The sequence below is a fragment of the Nerophis lumbriciformis genome, linkage group LG05, assembly GCF_033978685.3.
Source record: "Nerophis lumbriciformis linkage group LG05, RoL_Nlum_v2.1, whole genome shotgun sequence".
NCBI lineage: Eukaryota > Metazoa > Chordata > Actinopteri > Syngnathiformes > Syngnathidae > Nerophis > Nerophis lumbriciformis.
The window spans coordinates 47,512,678-47,531,686 of NC_084552.2; the positions used below are offsets into that span (position 1 = coordinate 47,512,678).

The window sequence follows — 19,009 nt, forward strand, 5'->3', positions numbered from 1 at the left end:
CATTCAATGCGTTTTCTTTATTTTCATGACTATTTACATTGTAGATTGTCAAAACTATGAATGAACACATGTGGAGTTATGTACTTAACAAAAAAAGTTGAAATAACTGAAAACATGTTTTATATTATAGTTTCTTCAAAATAGCCACCCTTTGCTCTGATTACTGCTTTGCACACTCTTGGCATTCTCTCGATGAGCTTCAAGAGGTAGTCACCTGAAAGGGTTTTCACTTCACAGGTGTCATAGTTTTGAAGCCTTCAGTGACAATCTACAATGTAAATAGTCATGAAAATAAAGAAAACACATTGAAATGAGAAGGTGTGTCCAAACTATTGGCCTGTACTGTATATACTGTATGTCTTTAGCCATCTGTAAATCTGTATCTCATATATACACACAATTTATATATATATATATATATATATATATATATATATATATATATATATATATATATATATATATATGTACATACAGTATATAGATAAAGATAGAAAGTTTTATATATATATATATATATATACACATACATTATAACTAAATCTAGCTATACCTATATGTGTATAGATATACAGTATAATGTAACTCAAAAACTCAACTTTATTGTTGTATTTTTATATGAATCATTTAGGTCACTATAGTGTCAAACTCAAGGCCCGGGGGCCAGATGTGATTCGCCACTTCATTTTATTTGGCCCTCGAAAGCCTGGAAATAATATGTGTCAATAAAGTACTGTAAGTTTTCTTACTAAATGTATTTTTCTTTCTGTTTTGGGAGAAAAAATTTTTTTTACTCCATGTCATCGCAAATTATGTCAACTTAAATATTGTCTAACTATGCAAAAAATATATCAAACATTCCAAACATTTTTTAAATAGAAATAAACACTAATAATAATGATTATTTTAGTTATCCATCAAATTGTGCAATGTAAAAGTAGCAGTAGATTTCATGGTAAAATTGCGAAATTTACTGTGGTTTTTACAGCATTTTTCTCTAAATGAAAAAAACAGAACTTTTTTTTACTGTAATAAACTGTGATGTCGTTTTGGCATTTACAGTAATACACTGAAAATCTACAGTTGTTAATTTGCAGTAAAAACAAAAAAAAGGTGCCAAAATGTTACTGTAAAATTGCAGTTTTTTTTTATTTACAGTAAAAAACCAAATGTAAATTTTACAGTAACATTTTGGCAATTGAGCTGCCTTTTCTTTCTTTTTCTTTTTTTTACCATAAAAACAGCAGTACTGTTTTTCCATTTACAGTAATATACACTACATTTTTAAGTGAATTTATTGCAACTTACCACATTTTTTTTTACATTTTAGTTTAAAAAAAATCTACTAATAAAAAAATGGTGTAATAATTGTATTCACTGTTAGAAGCGGCCCTCTGGGGCCAAACATAACTGCGATGTGGCCCTCAGTGAAAACGACTTTGACACCTCTGATTTAAGTAAATATTGATAATTAATTTTAAAAAGAGTGAGACATTTAAAAAACATGTGTGTCCTAAGGAGGGAAGGGTTGTGACCTTTTAGAAGTTACCACTACCGTAGTACTAATATGATTATTATTAATAGTAATTACTATGAAGTTAGAAGTAGTATTTAAAGATGTTTTGAGGGATTTGTGCCAGGGGGAAGTTAGGTTGGCAGAGAGCAGGGGGGTGGGGGAGGGGTCGTTGTTTCCACAACATTCCTGAGCTAAGCAAAACAAATTAAGTGACAACAACAACCGGGAGAAGTTGTCTTGGAGGAAACGTGTGCTTGTGTGGCGATCCCATCCAAATATAACCGAGATATGAGTGTTTTTGTCTAAAAGAGGCGAAGAAGTCGAGGGAAAAGGGAGAAGGAGGTCCATGAGGAGGAGGAGCTCTTCTTACATCCACTGATTTGTGGGGGAGGGGGAGGAAGAATGTGAAACTTTTTCTTTCCTCCAAATTCAACCTTTCTCATCATCTTCTTGCAATATTTCACTTGTTTTCTTCATCCTAAAAGTCAATAGGGGAAGTTTTAGCCGCCATGACGTCACTACGTGTCATCTTGGAGGATTCGAACTCGGGACGTCGTGGAGGTTAAGAAGAAAAGTGGACAACTTTTCACCAACATGTCGTTTATTCTTTGCACAAAGTGAACTTTGTCGTCCTTTTTTTAAATATTATTATTTGCACCATTGCGACTTTCCTCCCCGGCCCTCCTCCTCCACCCCCTCTCCCGCGGTCCTTCCCAAGATGTCCTCCCGAGTTTGGAGCTCCTTTGTTGGGATGTGTTGCGTGCTGGCGTGCGGCAGCGCCGTCTTGTCTCCGAACGGGAGCGTGTTGGAGGACCAATGCAAGAAGACGACGACGTGCGAGGCTCTAAAGTACAACACCTGCCTGGGCTCACCTTTACCTTACACGCACACTTCTCTCCTGCTGGCAGAGGACTCCGGCACGCAGGAGGACGCCTTCGAGAAGCTGACCATGTGGTCCGGTGAGTCGGAACCACACATTCACCCGCAAATCTCCACATCAACAGAAGAAATCATGCCCAAAAATGTAAAAAAAAAAAAAAACACCACAAATGCATTGAGGGCTTGTAATGTGACATCATCGCATATCATAACAAGCCCAAGATGTCGTGTACATATGCCGCCGTGTGGCTGCAAGCAGTATTGCTTAACCCTTGTGTTTTTTTGATTGATTTAGACTTTTATTAGTAGATTGCACAGTACAGTACATATTCCGTACAATTGACCACTAAATGGTAACACCCGAATAAGTTTTTCAACTTGTTTAAGTCGGGGTCCATCAATTCATGGTAAATGCCAGCGTTGCATTTTGTGGCTTTTAATGCCTCTCAATCAAACACTTTTATGTTAAAATACTGAACAGATGTTTATTGGGATAATTGTTGTTACTCAGCCAGCGTTTGTGGGTCTGATGGACGCACAAAAGCTGGCTGAGTAACAACAATATGAATCCCTGTGGGATGCAGAAACTGGCAGAGAAATTTCCCGTGCAACGTTCATATTGTTGTTACTCAGCCAGGTCCTTATCCCAATAAACATCTGTTCAGTATTTTTTTTGCCACATGTGCCATTCTTCCCAATCACGCCTCTCCAGGTTTCACTGTCGCTGCCAACATGAGCATTGAAGTCCCCCAGTAGAACGAGGGAATCACCCGTGGGAGCACTCTCAAGTACTCCCTCGAGCGAATCCAAAAAGGTTGGGTACTCTGAGCTGCCGTTTGGCGCGTAAGCGCAAACCACAGTCAGGACCCGTCCCCCCACCCGAAGGCGGAGGGAAGCTACCCTCTCGTCCACCGGGTTGAACTCCAACGTGCAGGCTCTGAGCCGGGGGGCAACAAGAATTGCCACCCCAGCCCGTCGCCAGAGTGGAAGAGAGTCCAGCCCCTCTCGAGAGAACTGGTTCCAGAGCCCTTGCTGTGCGTAGAAGTGAGTCCGACTATATCTAGCTGGAACTTCTCGACCTCGCGCACTAGCTCAGGCTCCTTCCCCCCCAGCGAGGTGACGTTCCACGTCCCAAGAGCTAGCTTCTGTAGCCGAGGATCGGGCCGCCAAGTGCCCTGCCCTCGGCTGCCGCCCAGCTCACACTGCACCCGACCTCTATGGCCCCTGCTATGGGTGGTGAGCCCATTGGAGGGGGGACCCACGTTGCCTCTTCGGGCTGTGCCCGGCCGGGCCCCATGGGGACAGGCCCGGCCACCAGGCGCTCGCCATCGTGCCCCGCCTCCGGGCCTGGCTCCAGAGGGGGGCCCCGGTGACCCGTGTCCGGGCGAGGGAAATCTGGGTCCTTTATTTTTAATCGTCATGGAGGTCTTTGAGCTGCTCTTTGTCTGATCCCTCACCTAGGACCAGTTTGTCTTGGGAGACCCTACCAGGGGGCATAAAGCCCCCGGACAACATAGCTCCTAGGATAATTGGGACACGCAAACTCCTCTACCACGGTAAGGTGGCAGCTCAGAGAGGAGTAAGCTGGCACATGTGGCAAAAAAAAGGCAGCGACAGTGAAACCTGGAGAGGCGTGATTGGGAAGAATGGCCGCCCGGATCTGAACCCGAGTGGTGTTTTGTTATTGGACTTTTGTGCCCGTCACAGATTGTCCATAATGAACACCATGTTCGAACATAAGGGTGTCCATATGTGCACTTGGCACCAGGACACCCTAGGCCGCAGTTCCATGATCGACTTTGTAGTTGTGTCATCGGATTTGCGGCCTCATGTTTTGGACACTCGGGTGAAGAGAGGGGCGTAGCTTTCAACCGATCACCACCTGGTGGTGAGTTGGCTGCGATGGTGGGGGAGGATGCCGGACAGACCTGGCAGGCCCAAACGCATTGTGAGGGTTTGCTGGGAATGTCTGGCAGAGTCTCCTGTCAGAGAGAGTTTCAATTCCCACCTCCGGAAGAACTTTGAACATGTCACGAGGGAGGTGCTGGACATTGAGTGCGAGTGGACCATGTTCCGCGCCTCTATTGTCGAGGCAGCTGATTGGAGCTGTGGCCGCAAGGTAGTTGGTGCTTGTCGTGGCGGTAATCCTAGAACCCGTTGGTGGACACCGGCGGTGAGGAATGCCGTCAAGCTGAAGAAGGAGTCCTATCGGGTTCTTTTGGCTCATAGGACTCCTGAGGCAGCGGACAGGTACCGACAGGCCAAGCGGTGTGCGGCTTCAGCGGTTGCGGAGGCAAAAACTCGGACATGGGAGGAGTTCGGGGAAGCTATGGAAAACGACTTCCGGACGACTTCGAAGCGATTCTGGACCACCATCCGCCGCCTCAGGAAGGGGAAACAGTGCACTATCAACACTATATGGTGAGGATGGTGTTCTGCTGACCTCGACTGCGGATATTGTGGCTCGGTGGAGGGAATACTTCGAAGACCTCCTCAATCCCACCAACACGTCTTCCTATGAGGAAGCAGTGCCTGGGGAATCTGTGGTGGGCTCTTCTATTTCTGGGGCTGAGGTTGCTGAGGTAGTTAAAAAGCTCCTCGGTGGCAAGGCCCCGGGGGTGGATGAGATCCGCCCGGAGTTCCTTAAGGCTCTGGATGCTGTGGGGCTGTCTTGGTTGACAAGACTCTGCAGCATCGCGTGGACATCGGGGGCGGTACCTCTGGATTGGCAGACCGGGGTGGTGGTTCCTCTCTTTAAGAAGGGGAACCGGAGGGTGTGTTCTAACTATCGTGGGATCACACTCCTCAGCCTTCCCGGTAAGGTCTATTCAGGTGTACTGGAGAGGAGGCTACGCCAGATAGTCGAACCTCGGATTCAGGAGGAACAGTGTGGTTTTCGTCCTGGTCGTGGAACTGTGGACCAGCTCTATACTCTCGGCAGGGTCCTTGAGGGTGCATGGGAGTTTGCCCAACCAGTCTACATGTGCTTTGTGGACTTGTAGAAGGCATTCGACCGTGTCCCTCGGGAGGTCCTGTGGGGAGTGCTCAGAGAGTATGGAGTATCGGACTGTCTGATTTTGGCGGTCTGCTCCCTGTATGATCAGTGTCAGAGCTTGGTCCGCATTGCCGGCAGTAAGTCGGACACGTTTCCAGTGAGGGTTGGACTCCGCCAAGGCTGCCCTTTGTCACCGATTCTGTTCATAACTTTTATGGACAGAATTTCTAGGCGCAGTCAAGGCGTTGAGGGGATCCGGTTTGGTGGCTGCAGGATTAGGTCTCTGCTTTTTGCAGATGATGTGGTCCTGATTGCTTCATCTGGCCGGGATCTTCAGCTCTCGCTGGATCGGTTCGCAGCCGAGTGTGAAGCGACTGGGATGAGAATCAGCACCTCCAAGTCCGAGTCCATGGTTCTCACCCGGAAAAGGGTGGAATGCCATCTTCGGGTTGGGGAGGAGACCCTGCCCCAAGTGGAGGAGTTCAAGTACCTCAGAGTCTTGTTCACGAGTGAGGGAAGAGTGGATCGTGAGATCGACAGGCGGATCGGTGCGGCATCTTCAGTAATGCGGACGCTGTATCGATCCGTTGTGGTGAAGAAGGAGCTGAGCCGGAAGGCAAAGCTCTCAATTTACCGGTCGATCTACGTTCCCATCCTCACCTATGGTCATGAGCTTTGGGTTATGACCGAAAGGACAAGATCACGGGTACAAGCGGCCGAAATGAGTTTCCTCCGCCGGGTGGCAGGGCTCTCCCTTAGAGATAGGGTGAGAAGCTCTGTCATCCGGGGGGAACTCAAAGTAAAGCCGCTGCTCCTCCACATCGAGAGGAGCCAGATGAGGTGGTTCGGGCATCTGGTCAGGATGCCACCCGATCACCTCCCTCGGGAGGTGTTTAGGGCACGTCCGACCGGTGGGAGGCCACGGGGAAGACCCAGGACACGTTGGGAAGACTATGTCTCCCGGCTGGCCTGGGAACGCCTCGGGATCCCCCGGGAGGAGCTGGACGAAGTGGCTGGGGAGAGGGAAGTCTGGGCTTCCCTGCTTAGGCTGCTGCCCCCGCGACCCGACCTCGGATAAGCGGAAGAAGATGGATGGATGGATGTGCCAGCTTAATTGAAACATGTTGCAGGGATCAAAATCAAAATGAGCTAATATTTGCAAAAAATAGTTTTCTAGTTCGAACGTTAAATATCTTGTCTTTGCAGTCTATTCAAATGAATATAGGTTGAAAAGGATTTGCAAATCATTGTATTTTGTTTTTATTTACTATTTACACAACGTGCAAACTTCACTGGTTTTGGGGTTTGTATTTTAACATTATTTATTTTGTGTGTATATTTAATTTCATACATTTCAATATTTTTCAATATATATGCATTATGCAGTACATGTAGTGACTGTGAGCAACAGAGGTGAAATATGCTTTTTGTGTTTTAGATTGTTTTCCTTGAAGTCGACAGAATTAAAAAAACTCACCAAAATAGATATTTGTATTTTTTGCATTATTTATTGTATGCATACATCTAATTTTATATATGTAAATATTTTTTATGTTTATGCATATACTGTACCTACAGTATAGTGGTCAGCATAGGTAAAATATGTCACCCCCCCCGCAACCCCAAAAGGGACAAGCAGTAGAAAATGGATGGATGGATGGAAGTAGAAGAAAAAAAGAAAATATATATATATATATATATATATATATATATATATAATTTATGTATTTTGATATTTGTTTTAGTAACTATAGATATATATACTTTCTGCCTAATATATATGTATATACCGGTACACTATTTATAGTTGCTAAGCAGCACAGATCAAATGTTTTAATAATTTAGATATTTTAGTTTGAAGTAGGCAGGATGTAAAACATATATATTTGTCATATCTAAAACCATTCAAATACAGTTGGAATCTGTTGAGAAATGTCAATGCTGTAAAGCGCTTCAGTCAGTTTTTAGCATAATTTGTCCCCTAAAAAGCAGGAAGTGTCATGAATGGAAAAGGATGGAATGAAGGATGTCACCTTTAGGTGTCATGACGTCAGCAAAGAAGTCCTGTAGTGTGATCCTGATAAAAAAATGTTTTGACCTACGAGAGTGTTCGCTAACGATGTGACAATTGTCTTCTTTGCATCCCAGGTCTGCGTAACGCTCCTCGCTGCTGGTCCGTCATCCAGCCTCTTCTTTGCGCCGTCTACATGCCAAAATGTGAGAACGGCCGTGTTGAGCTTCCCAGTCAGAGTTTGTGTTTGTCCACACGGCGTCCTTGCAGCATCGTGGACCAGGAGCGCGGTTGGCCCAACTTCCTCAAATGCGAGAAATTCCCAGCGGGCTGCCCGGTAATGGACACCACCGGATGACCTCTTGTGTCGTCATTGTCACCTTTGACCAGAGCCTTTGTTTTCAGAACGAGGTGCAGAAGCTGAAGTTCAACATGTCGGGTCAGTGCGAGGCCCCGCTGGTGAAGACGGACATTCAGTCCAGCTGGTACAAGGACGTAGAAGGCTGCGGCATCCAGTGTGACAACCCTTTGTTCACGGAGGAGGAACACGACGACATGCACGCCTACATCGCCTACTTTGGCACCATCACGCTGCTCTGCACCTTCTTCACGCTGGTAAACTTTGCTGCTGCAACAACCTTCCACACAATTTAAAACTAACCTTACCCTTTCACACCGCCTGTTTCCGCGTCTTTCACAGATGTATTTGCTGTTCTGTATGAGCGGCACCAACATTTGCAAACATACTGTATTTTTCGGAGTATAAGTCGCACCTGCCGAAAATGCATAAAAAAGAAGGAAAAAAACATATATAAGTCGCACTGGAGCCCGGCCAAACTATGAAAAAAACTGCGACTTATAGTCCGAAAAATACGGTACATTTTCGTATGAAAGATTCTAACATGAATTCATTGCGGTTACCTCATTCACACAGCCGGTCTCTGCCTTTTTTCTGCCTTTGTCACTCCAAATTTTGGAAACAAACAATTGGAAGCATACATTTTTATATTTAAAGAGCTTAAGTTATGGCAGTTCCCCTTTCACACAGCCTGTTTCCGCCGATTTCCCAGATGTATTTGCTGTTCTGTAAGAGCGGCACCAACATTTGGGAACATACCTTTGATTATGACACAGCCTAGGATGAATTAATTGCAGTTACCCCTAAACCACAGTTGGTGTCCGCCTTTTTCTACCTTTATCATTGTTCTCTAAAAACAGCACCAACATTTGAAAACATACATTTTATTTTGAAAAAGCCTAAGTTCAATTCATGGCGGTTACCTTTTCACAGAGCCTGTTTTTGTCTTTATTTTACTTTTTTCACTCTTCTCTAAAAACAGCACCAGCATTTACTGTATAAACATACATTTGATTTTTAACGATTTTAAGATTAATTTGTTGTGGTTACCCCTTTCACACAGCTGGTCTCTGCCTTTTTTCCACCCTTTGTCACTGTTCTGTAAAAACAGCACCATTCTTCACAATTACCCCTTTCTCACAGCCTGTTTCCGCCTTTTTTCTGCCTTTGTCAACATTCTGTATAAACAGCATCATCATAAAATGGAAGGCAAGAACTTGAGCCTCCAATTTTCCATTTCCAGCAGTAGCCTCGGAGCTGTAACAGAGGCGGGATGTCACTCGTGTGTTAGGGAATCCCGCATTTGTTGTGTTTGGAGTTTTTTATGTCGTCATCTGTCTAATTAACACATTTTCGGACGCTGTCTTGTTGTGGGAAATATCGTTCTGAAAAAGATCTTACGGCTCTTTTGTGGTGTAATTGTGTTAAATGCAATTGTGACAGTCGGACTATTGTTTCATACTGTAATAGCAGGCAGCCTGCAAACGTTCTGTGTGAAAGGCAAAGGCGGACAAATGTTCTCTTTTTTTTTTTCAGGCTACATTCTTGGCCGACTGGAAGAACTCCAACCGCTACCCGGCCGTCATCCTCTTCTACATCAACGCCTGCTTCTTTGTTGGCAGCATCGGCTGGCTGGCGCAGTTCCTGGACGGGGCTCGCGACGAGATCGTGTGCAAGAGCGACAACACCATGAGACTCGGCGAGCCCTCGTAAGTTCGCACCGGACAGTCGGATGTGTTAACGCACAGAGAATGACGGCTTTTGTGTCGTGGCAGTTCGTCGGAGACGCTGTCGTGCGTGACCATCTTCATCATCGTGTACTACTCGCTCATGTCGGGCGTGATCTGGTTTGTGATGCTGACCTACGCCTGGCACACCTCCTTCAAGGCACTCGGCACCACGCAGCAGCCTCTCACCGGACGCACTTCCTACTTCCACATGGTCACATGGTCCATCCCGTTCGTCCTCACCGTGGCCATTTTGGCCATTGCAGAAGTACGTCCATCGCAATTTTTGTTCTTCGAAAGATTGTTTCATTTTCTGTGGTGAATTCCTACGTTTAGGTGGACGGCGATTCTGTGAGCGGGATTTGCTTTGTGGGCTACAAAAACTACAGATACCGCGCTGGATTTGTGCTCGCACCCATCGGGGTGGTGCTGGTCGTCGGAGGCTACTTTCTCATCCGAGGTGAGTCGCAACAGATTTCTGAAAAACAGAATTTTTGGTGATATGTCTTTTTGTTTCAGGGGTCATGACACTCTTCTCCATCAAAAGCAACCATCCAGGACTACTGAGTGAGAAGGCAGCCAGCAAAATCAACGAGACAATGCTAAGACTCGGTATGTTTCCTCTGCCACGATAAAGTCAGTCAATCAATCAAACTTTATTTTTATAGCGCTTTTTATGCGGAGGCAAGTGGCAATACAAAGTGCTTTACAGAAAGAAAGAAAAAGAGCAGATGAAAACACATAAAAACATACAGAACTGTTGTCAAAAACAAAACATGGCATAGCACTGAGAATTTAGGAAAAACGCCACCTGAGGCATCCACACTGGAGGTCAACTTCGATTAACACCATCTAAAAGAAATTGTATAAGACGTATTATAAAATATATGTAAAAATAAAAATAATTAATTAATAAAAACAACATTGAGAAAATAATAGTACTATAGCAATAAATAAAATAGAAAATAACACAATAAATGTTTTTTATATATATATATATATATATATATATATATATATATATATATATATATATATATATGTATGTGTATATATATATATATATATATGTATATGTATGTATGTGTATATGTATATATATATATATATATATATATATATATATATATATATATATATATATATATATATATGTATATATATACATTCATACATACACACATACATATATATATATGTATGTATGTATGTATATATATATATATTTATATATACATATATATATATATATTTATGTATATATATATATATGTATGTATGTATGTATGTGTATATATATATATATATATTTATATATACATATATATATATATATATATATATATATATTTATGTGTATATATATATATATATGTATATATATATATATATAATAAACAATTAATATTGCAAGCAGCATTGAACGGCCCCTCGCATCCCCGTGCCACTCAGGGTTCACGCGAGTTGGCAGGCACGCATGACACATGCAGTCTTGTCTTTTCCAATGCCAAGACCAAATCAAAATTCTCAGAAAGGTCGGCGCTTGTGAATGGAAGTTAATGCTGGCATAATTTTACCACCACAAGGGTATATTGGTGTCGATATATATTCATTATCAGATCTCAACCTTAAAGCCTCATATCAGTTTGGAAGGAGAGCTGATCATTTAAAGTGAAGTAATGGCGGTTTGATGGTTGGCAAAATTGATTTGCAATTTATCATCGCCCATCAGTTTAGTATCTGTCTTTGATCAACTAAAGTGAAGTAATGACAGTTTAATTGGTGATGGCGAGGAGCAGTTTTTGCTTTTTTGTATCTTCTTTTCCAAGTATTGTGGGTGTTAAGATGATCAGCATATACTCTGAGTATTAACGAAGATGGAGAAACAAAATGGATTGCACGCTTTATTCTGCTCACTTAACAGACTCCATCCACTTTGGACACGTTTCGTTGATCAGCTTTGCCCTAAGTGTTAGGGAAGTAGACTTTTTTATAATTGAGTATGACCACATAATAATCCACGATGGGGCCAAAGAAAGTTGCAAATGCCAGCACTTTGATGAAGAATGTGAGAAACACAATTTAATTCAAGAAAGACCTCGTAGCAAAGTAGGTAGGTGGTGGCTTTGCCAACGAAAGTCTTCAATAAAGATAAAACTGATGTTAAATAATGTAGATGTATTTATTTCATTTGTTATTCATATGTATTTTATATTTTCTACATATGAAACACAAATGATTCTCTATAAAATGTGTTTTGTGCTCACATTGTTGGGTATCTTGTTCGCATTCCTTATGTGTTATTATTATTTCTTATGGGAAAAATTGCATGGTATTAGCAGCGGTACCACTGTGTTTTATTTTGAAATGTCAAGTGCCGATAATAAAAAATATTTATATATATATATATATATCTGCAGGCCGACACCTAAAAACTAACTTGAGTTTGTTCTCCTGTCAGGAATATTCGGATTCCTGGCATTCGGATTCGTTTTCATCACCTTTGGCTGCCACTTCTACGACTTCTTCAACCAGGCGGAATGGGAAAGAAGCTTCCGGGAATACGTTCTGTACGTTTGTTTTTGTCCTCCGTCGTGTTGTCTTTTGTCTTCACCTTCTGAGAAACGTCCTCCACAGTGGACATTTGCATTTTGCATAAACAACAAAAACAAACGGTTATGCAAACTTCGATATACCCGACAGCTGCGAAGCCAACGTCACCATCGCCTCCCAGACCAACAAGCCGATCCCAGAGTGCACCATCAAGAACCGTCCCAGTTTGATGGTGGAGAAGATCAACCTGTTCTCCATGTTTGGCACGGGTATCGCCATGAGCACGTGGGTGTGGACCAAAGCTACCATCCTCATTTGGAAGCGCACCTGGTGCAAGTACGCCGAGGCTACGTGAAACAATACGTTAGAGATCCTCTTCTCGCCTTCGTGCGTCATCTATGTCTTTATCTGTCGGCAGGATCATCGGGCGCGGTGACAACGAGCCCAAGAGGATCAAGAAGAGCAAGATGATCGCCAAGGCCTTCGCCCTGAGGAAGGAGCTCCACAAGGATCCGGAGAAGGAGCTGTCCTTCAGCATGCACACCTTGTCACATGATGGCCCTGTTGGTATGTAAAAATGTCAAACTTGTGTCGCCTCATGGCAGGTAGAGCCTTACTTGTTTTGAAAAAAATGTAATAAAATTCATTTATTCATATTTATTATTTAAACAGTTTTCTAAATTATTATCTTTTCAACAATGTCTCAATTTGTACATTTTCTGATCATTTCTGATCATATATAGAGTAGGAAACTGATATGAGGCTGTGTTTAATGTGTGACATTATTATTCTTGATAATAGGACTATGAATACCAAACAATGATACTGAGAGGCGCTGCAGATAAGGATGGATACCGAATCCAGTGCATTTTTGGCACTGACCGAATCAGGCCGGTCCTACTGGGCACAACCGATTCATGTAAAATCCAATGGTCCCATGTTACACTGCCTGGGTTGCGTGTGACGTCACGCCTCTTTATACTTCGGCACTTGGCGATGACTCCAGCAGCACTGAGAGCTACCAAAGTAACTAGATAATGTTGCAATTTCCAATGCCAACAAAGAAATTGATTGAAAAAAAACGCTCCATTGTAAGTAACGTATGGCTCCACTTTTCAAAAAATGCGCTAGCTTGATGTTAATATAATTACATTGGCTTTGCTATTGATATTCTACTGATTAGCATTAGCGGTTTTACATGGCGATTTCAATACCTCCAAATTTTTTAATGAACACTGCAACTAAGATGCACGTTACAGTCAAACAGCTGGCGCATAATAAGTACAATAGGTGGGCTGTAATCAAGTGACCTAGAGGCACATCGGGTTTCAGGCGATGGTCTAAGCCCCGTTAGGCTACTGTTTATTTACCTGAATCAGTGCAGATTTAGGCAAATTTTGACAGGTTTAGAGCAGGGGTCCCCAAACGTTTTGACTCAGGGGCCGCATTGCGTTAAAACAATTTGGCCGGGGGCCGGGCCTCGCGCACTAACTGACTGAAAGAGAGCGCACTTACCGCTCGAGTCGCAGTGTCGAGCGAGCGCGATGATGTCACGTTATCGATGGGAAAATACAAATTTTAGACAATATGATTTGTCTGAGCGGCTAGGAGACACCGAGAGTAACAGGCGGTAGAAAATGGATTAGAAAGGACAGATTAAAAAAAAGTAATAATTAATAAAAACAAGAAAAAATAATAATTTTTTTTTAACTTGGAACTTCCCGCAGCCCGGATTTTGGATGCTGATGGGCCATATCCGGCTCGTGGGCCGTAGTTTGAGGACTCCTGGTTTAGCGGCAAATATAAAAGCGATCATGTAAAACATATTTTAAATGGGACTGAGTGGATTTTTACACTCATAAGAAAAAAATTTTTTTAAAGATTTAAACCATTCATCATCAGCAGGAGGTTACTGCTATCTCACTTCACTTGACACTCACGGTTTTTAAAGAAAAAAAGATTGAAGGCACATCATGTCTTTACATCTGAGGTGAAAGACAAAATTTGACTTATTCATGCATCGGTAGGTAACGTATTTGATTGACATAACGAGTGCCGTGCTGCTGTGATCGTGACGCTGATGAGAAAAAGGAGAAGTTTGTTTGAAGTTGATTTTCTGCTACAAATCTACAATTCATGTCTGCAGTTGTTTTTATGGTGTGAAGTTCATACTTTTTTTCATTATTTAGCTGTATATGTCCCTGTTGTTCAGCATGAATCTTTGCTAGGGATATCAAAATTCAGTATATGCTGTTGAGCCTACGAGAGATGTATTAATCTAGTATATTAATACTATTAAAGATATTTTCTTAATGCTAACGAATATCACCAAAGATGCGACAATATAATGAGGTCATTTGTGTCGAATAAAGCACTTGGCTTTCCTGCACAACAACAACTAAGCTTTTAGTTTCTGTTATGAAAATTGACCACAAAAATACAGTGTATTTGGACCAACAACCACACTATTTATTACTAGGACTTGACATGACGTTAGTTTAGTTGCACAAGCAAGTCTTTGTAGTTATATTTAGGCATAGCAACCACAAACTAATGCAATCTCTCTGCCTTTTCTTACGTTTAATTCTGCTATCAGACACTGCTAATATAGTTAAGAATAAACTCGATTGCATCACAGAAAGTTTCACAAACAAATCAAATATTCAAACAAACATTTCACAAAGTGATCGCTGCAGACACGTGCATGGTCCGATTGTATTGCACAAGATGATGAAAGTGATCTTTTTAAGACCCACATTCTTCGAAGCACTTTCGTTTTTTGCCCTGATTTGATTACCTTTATAAATCACTTATTTGGGGACTCTATGAAAGGTCTTTCCTATCTTTCTATTTGAACATCCAAGAACAGAACAGCAATACAACATTTTCTGCTCAAACTCTACACTCACTCACTTGTTTTAATGCTGCGCTCAAGCCGCTTGACCATTTTGTGAATTAGGCCGCAAAGAAGAAAAACGGATATGACATCATATGCAACCCTCCTATACTTACAGTATTAACACTTTTTAGTGTGCAACAAAAACAAAATCACTAACGTCTTGGGCTCGCAACTTTAATTGCAACTTAATGTCATACTTATAAATGAGACTCAGGAATGTGATTAAACAAAATATAACAACTGGACAGCAGTTATCATGTTCAGCTCATTTTTAAATGTAGCAATAAACATGAGATTTTAATTTAAAAACAAAAGTAGCAAAAATTGGTTTTGCTTTGAGTACTGGTATCGATCCCAGATACTGGGAATTGGTACCGGTACTGTATTGATTCAAATGTGAACGGTATCCCTGGCTGCAGTACTCTTAGTTGCCACACACACTGAGTCAATATGAATTGTGGTGGCGTATGTGAGCGAGCAGGCGCTTTTTGCTTTTGTTTAAAAAAAAAAAAAACTTTGACATGAACAAAATACAAAAAAACTATTTTATTGCTCTACTAAGTGAATGTGAGTACCAAGATGCAGGAATATATAAACAAGATCAAAAATGTCTCCAAATTACGGGAGGTAATCAGACTTTTATAATCAAAGTACTGTACATGGATAAAAAAGAGCTTTTGTGCATGAACTTCACGTACAAATAAAAGGTAAGTCCAAAATGTTTTTTACATTATTTTAAGTAATTAAGTGTCACTAAGAACTGGGGTGAGTTTTTCCTTGCCCTTATGTGGGCTCTGTACCGAGGATGTCGTTGTGGCTTGTGCAGCCCTTTGAGACACTTGTGATTTAGGGCTATATAAATAAACATTGATTGATTGATTGATTGAAGAACTATTTGATGACATTTTTCTGAAAGTGTATTATTCTCAAAATCCTCTTAATGAGCAGCCTATAATCAACAATGATGAGAGTTTATTAAATTCAATTGAAAAACTGAAACTTACCACACATCAGTGCCTAATTTGAACAATTTCCCTCGTGGATCATTAAAGTTTGTCTAAGTCTAAGTCTAGATAAGTGGAACTACATCAATAGAAATGTATGTTTTGTTTTATCAACAGCCGGCATTAACTTTGATCTCAACGAGCCGTCCAACGACGTGTCCTCGGCCTGGGCGCAGCATGTGACCAAGATGGTGGCCCGACGAGGTGCCATCCTGCCTCAGGACATCTCCGTTACTCCCACAGGAACGCCGGGTGAGGATAAAAAAAAAGTTTTAACAGAAGGATGTTTCCTCCCTTTTTCCTGACTTTTCCCTTCACTTCGTGTTCCTTGTCCACAGTCCCGCCCCCCGAGGAGAGGAACAGGCTGTGGATGGTGGAGGCTGAAATCTCCCCAGAGATGATAAAGCGGAAGAAGAAGAAGAAGAGGAAGAAGAAGGAGGTTCGTGCAGCAGCGGAGGAGGCGGCGATGGAGGCGGAGCACCACCAGGCCGCCTTCCCGCAGCGCGAATTTGGCCGCAGCTCCGTGCCCCGCCTCCCCAAGCTGCCCTGCCATCCCAGCATGGTGGCCAACCTGCGGGAGCAGCAGAGGCGTCAGCAGATGCTGGAGGATGATATCTTGCCCGGGTGCTACCCCGAGGACAGGTGCGTCTTACCCACCTATCACAGCAGAGGCTACGGACACGGCTCGCTCTCAAACCCGCCGGATGACCCGAGCCTGGTACCGCGCTGCCCTGCCCAGCAGGAGGGGCTGTCGGAGAGGATGGCACACCTGGCGAGGGTGCCCGTGGGCCGGAGGGTCGGCTACGGTCCGCTCCACTCGCGGACTAACCTCATGGAGGCGGAGCTCATGGACGCTGAATCGGACTTCTAAGTAGTCCACTGACTGTAAGCTAAAGAAAAAGTGCTGGAAACTTTGCTTAAGTGTTTTTTAAATTAGTCTTTTTTTAAGGAAACGATTCCATTGGCAACTCAAAGGAGGCAGCTAAAAAAAAAAGCTTGAAAATATGAAACTGTAGGTGAATAATAATATGGCAGGTTACCATTAAAGTACACTTTTACACAACTTTATTTACACAATTATGCTCTTTTCTTTCACTTTTTGCCACTTTTAAAATGAAATGTTTAGATTAACTTTTCTTTTGCGAGCAAACATGATTTTTGAAAATATTGCTACTTCCTGTCCAAGCCCATATTGAACAATGTTTACTGTATATAAGCTGTTAATAGACATGACAACAAGGGTATTATTTGTACAGATTTATATATGAAACCATGACTAGTGAGATGTTTTTTTTAAAAGGGAAGAGGAAATGCAATGTTTTTACTGTACGCTGTAACCAAAATGTCATTTTCATTCACGTTACTGTGAGCAATAATGCGGAAATAAGACCGACATAGCTCACTCTTTTGTAGTTATTACAGATATATTTATACGATAATAGCTGTGCTGTCTCAAATGGATGTAAAAGACAAAATAAAATGAAGAATACTTTTCTAACGGTCATTTTCTATGCTTTTTTGGGGGGTGAAAACGAAATATGTCACTTATTATTGTGCGCGTTGTTTTTTAAATCTAAATTAATAAATTAAAATTAAAACTAATATTACTCCACACTGTTTTACTGGTTTGTGGCATTGTATTGTTTTAAATTGCATTCAGGCTAAATATTTTCTTTACTTATACTGTATATCAGGGGTGTCCAAACTACAAGTGCGTCTCACCAGCTTCCTCAATTAGTCCCTGGAGATGTCATGAGTTTGAAGCATCAAATTCATTTGAAATAGCATAGCGGTGTGCTTCCAAATTAATCTTAAATACCAGGTACATAATTTCAGCCATCTTGTGGACAATGTGAGTAAATCAGATCAATGAGTAATTTGAAATAATTGGACAGCATTTAATCATATGATACAATCCAAACAACCTTCCCTAGTCATGATGCCAAACACTCTTGGTCATACATAACACAACCTACACACTAAACATTGTGGATATTGTGAAAAATGTCCAAACACTATAAAGAATTTCTAATTTACACCGATTTAAATCCATTCCAGTGCATAATGGGAAATATGTAAAACACTCACTCCACACTTATCCATGTTTGGCGCATTTTAGCTGCTTGACATTCTTGATTGATTACGAAACTAAGTCAGGGAAGTAAACAAGAAGGTAGGAGTCAAACTTTGACATACTCTTAATATCCAATTATATTAATTATATATCCATTATATTAATTATATATCCATCATATTAATATAATATACATATGTGTGTATATATATATATATATATATATATATATATATATATATACAGGTAAAAGCCAGTAAATTAGAATATTTTGAAAAACTTGATTTATTTCAGTAATTGCATTCAAAAGGTGTAACTTGTACATTATATTTATTCATTGCACACAGACTGATGCATTCAAATGTTTATTTCATTTAATTTTGATGATTTGAAGTGGCAACAAATGAAAATCCAAAATTCCGTGTGTCACAAAATTAGAATATTACTTAAGGTTAATACAAAAAAGGGATTTTTAGAAATGTTGGCCAACTGAAAAGTATAAAAATGAAAAATATGAGCATGTACAATACTCAATACTTGGTTGGAGCTCCTTTTGCCTCAATTACTGCGTTAATGCGGCGTGGCATGGAGTCGATGAGTTTCTGGCACTGCTCAGGTGTTATGAGAGCCCAGGTTGCTCTGATAGTGGCCTTCAACTCTTCTGCGTTTTTGGGTCTGGCATTCTGCATCTTCCTTTTCACAATACCCCACAGATTTTCTATGGGGCTAAGGTCAGGGGAGTTGGCGGGCCAATTTAGAACAGAAATACCATGGTCCGTAAACCAGGCACGGGTAGATTTTGCGCTGTGTGCAGGCGCCGAGTCCTGTTGGAACTTGAAATCTCCATCTCCATAGAGCAGGTCAGCAGCAGGAAGCATGAAGTGCTCTAAAACTTGCTGGTAGACGGCTGCGTTGACCCTGGATCTCAGGAAACAGAGTGGACCGACACCTGCAGATGACATGGCACCCCAAACCATCACTGATGGTGGAAAC

The 19,009-nt window shown here is 41.8% G+C and overlaps 1 protein-coding gene across 1 annotated transcript; it reads left to right on the forward strand.

Moving 5' to 3' along the window:
* Window positions 1-1,717: 1,717 nt before the first annotated feature.
* On the forward strand, window positions 1,718-17,460 carry smo (smoothened, frizzled class receptor). The gene is made up of 12 exons (XM_061958962.2): window positions 1,718-2,475; window positions 7,539-7,738; window positions 7,807-8,016; window positions 9,296-9,468; window positions 9,535-9,754; window positions 9,823-9,946; window positions 10,006-10,098; window positions 11,948-12,056; window positions 12,190-12,375; window positions 12,458-12,606; window positions 16,060-16,194; window positions 16,281-17,460. The coding sequence occupies exons 1-12, from the start codon at window positions 2,235-2,237 to the stop codon at window positions 16,811-16,813; spliced, it is 2,373 nt and encodes a 790-aa protein (XP_061814946.1). The 5' UTR covers window positions 1,718-2,234; the 3' UTR covers window positions 16,814-17,460.
* Window positions 17,461-19,009: the final 1,549 nt, after the last annotated feature.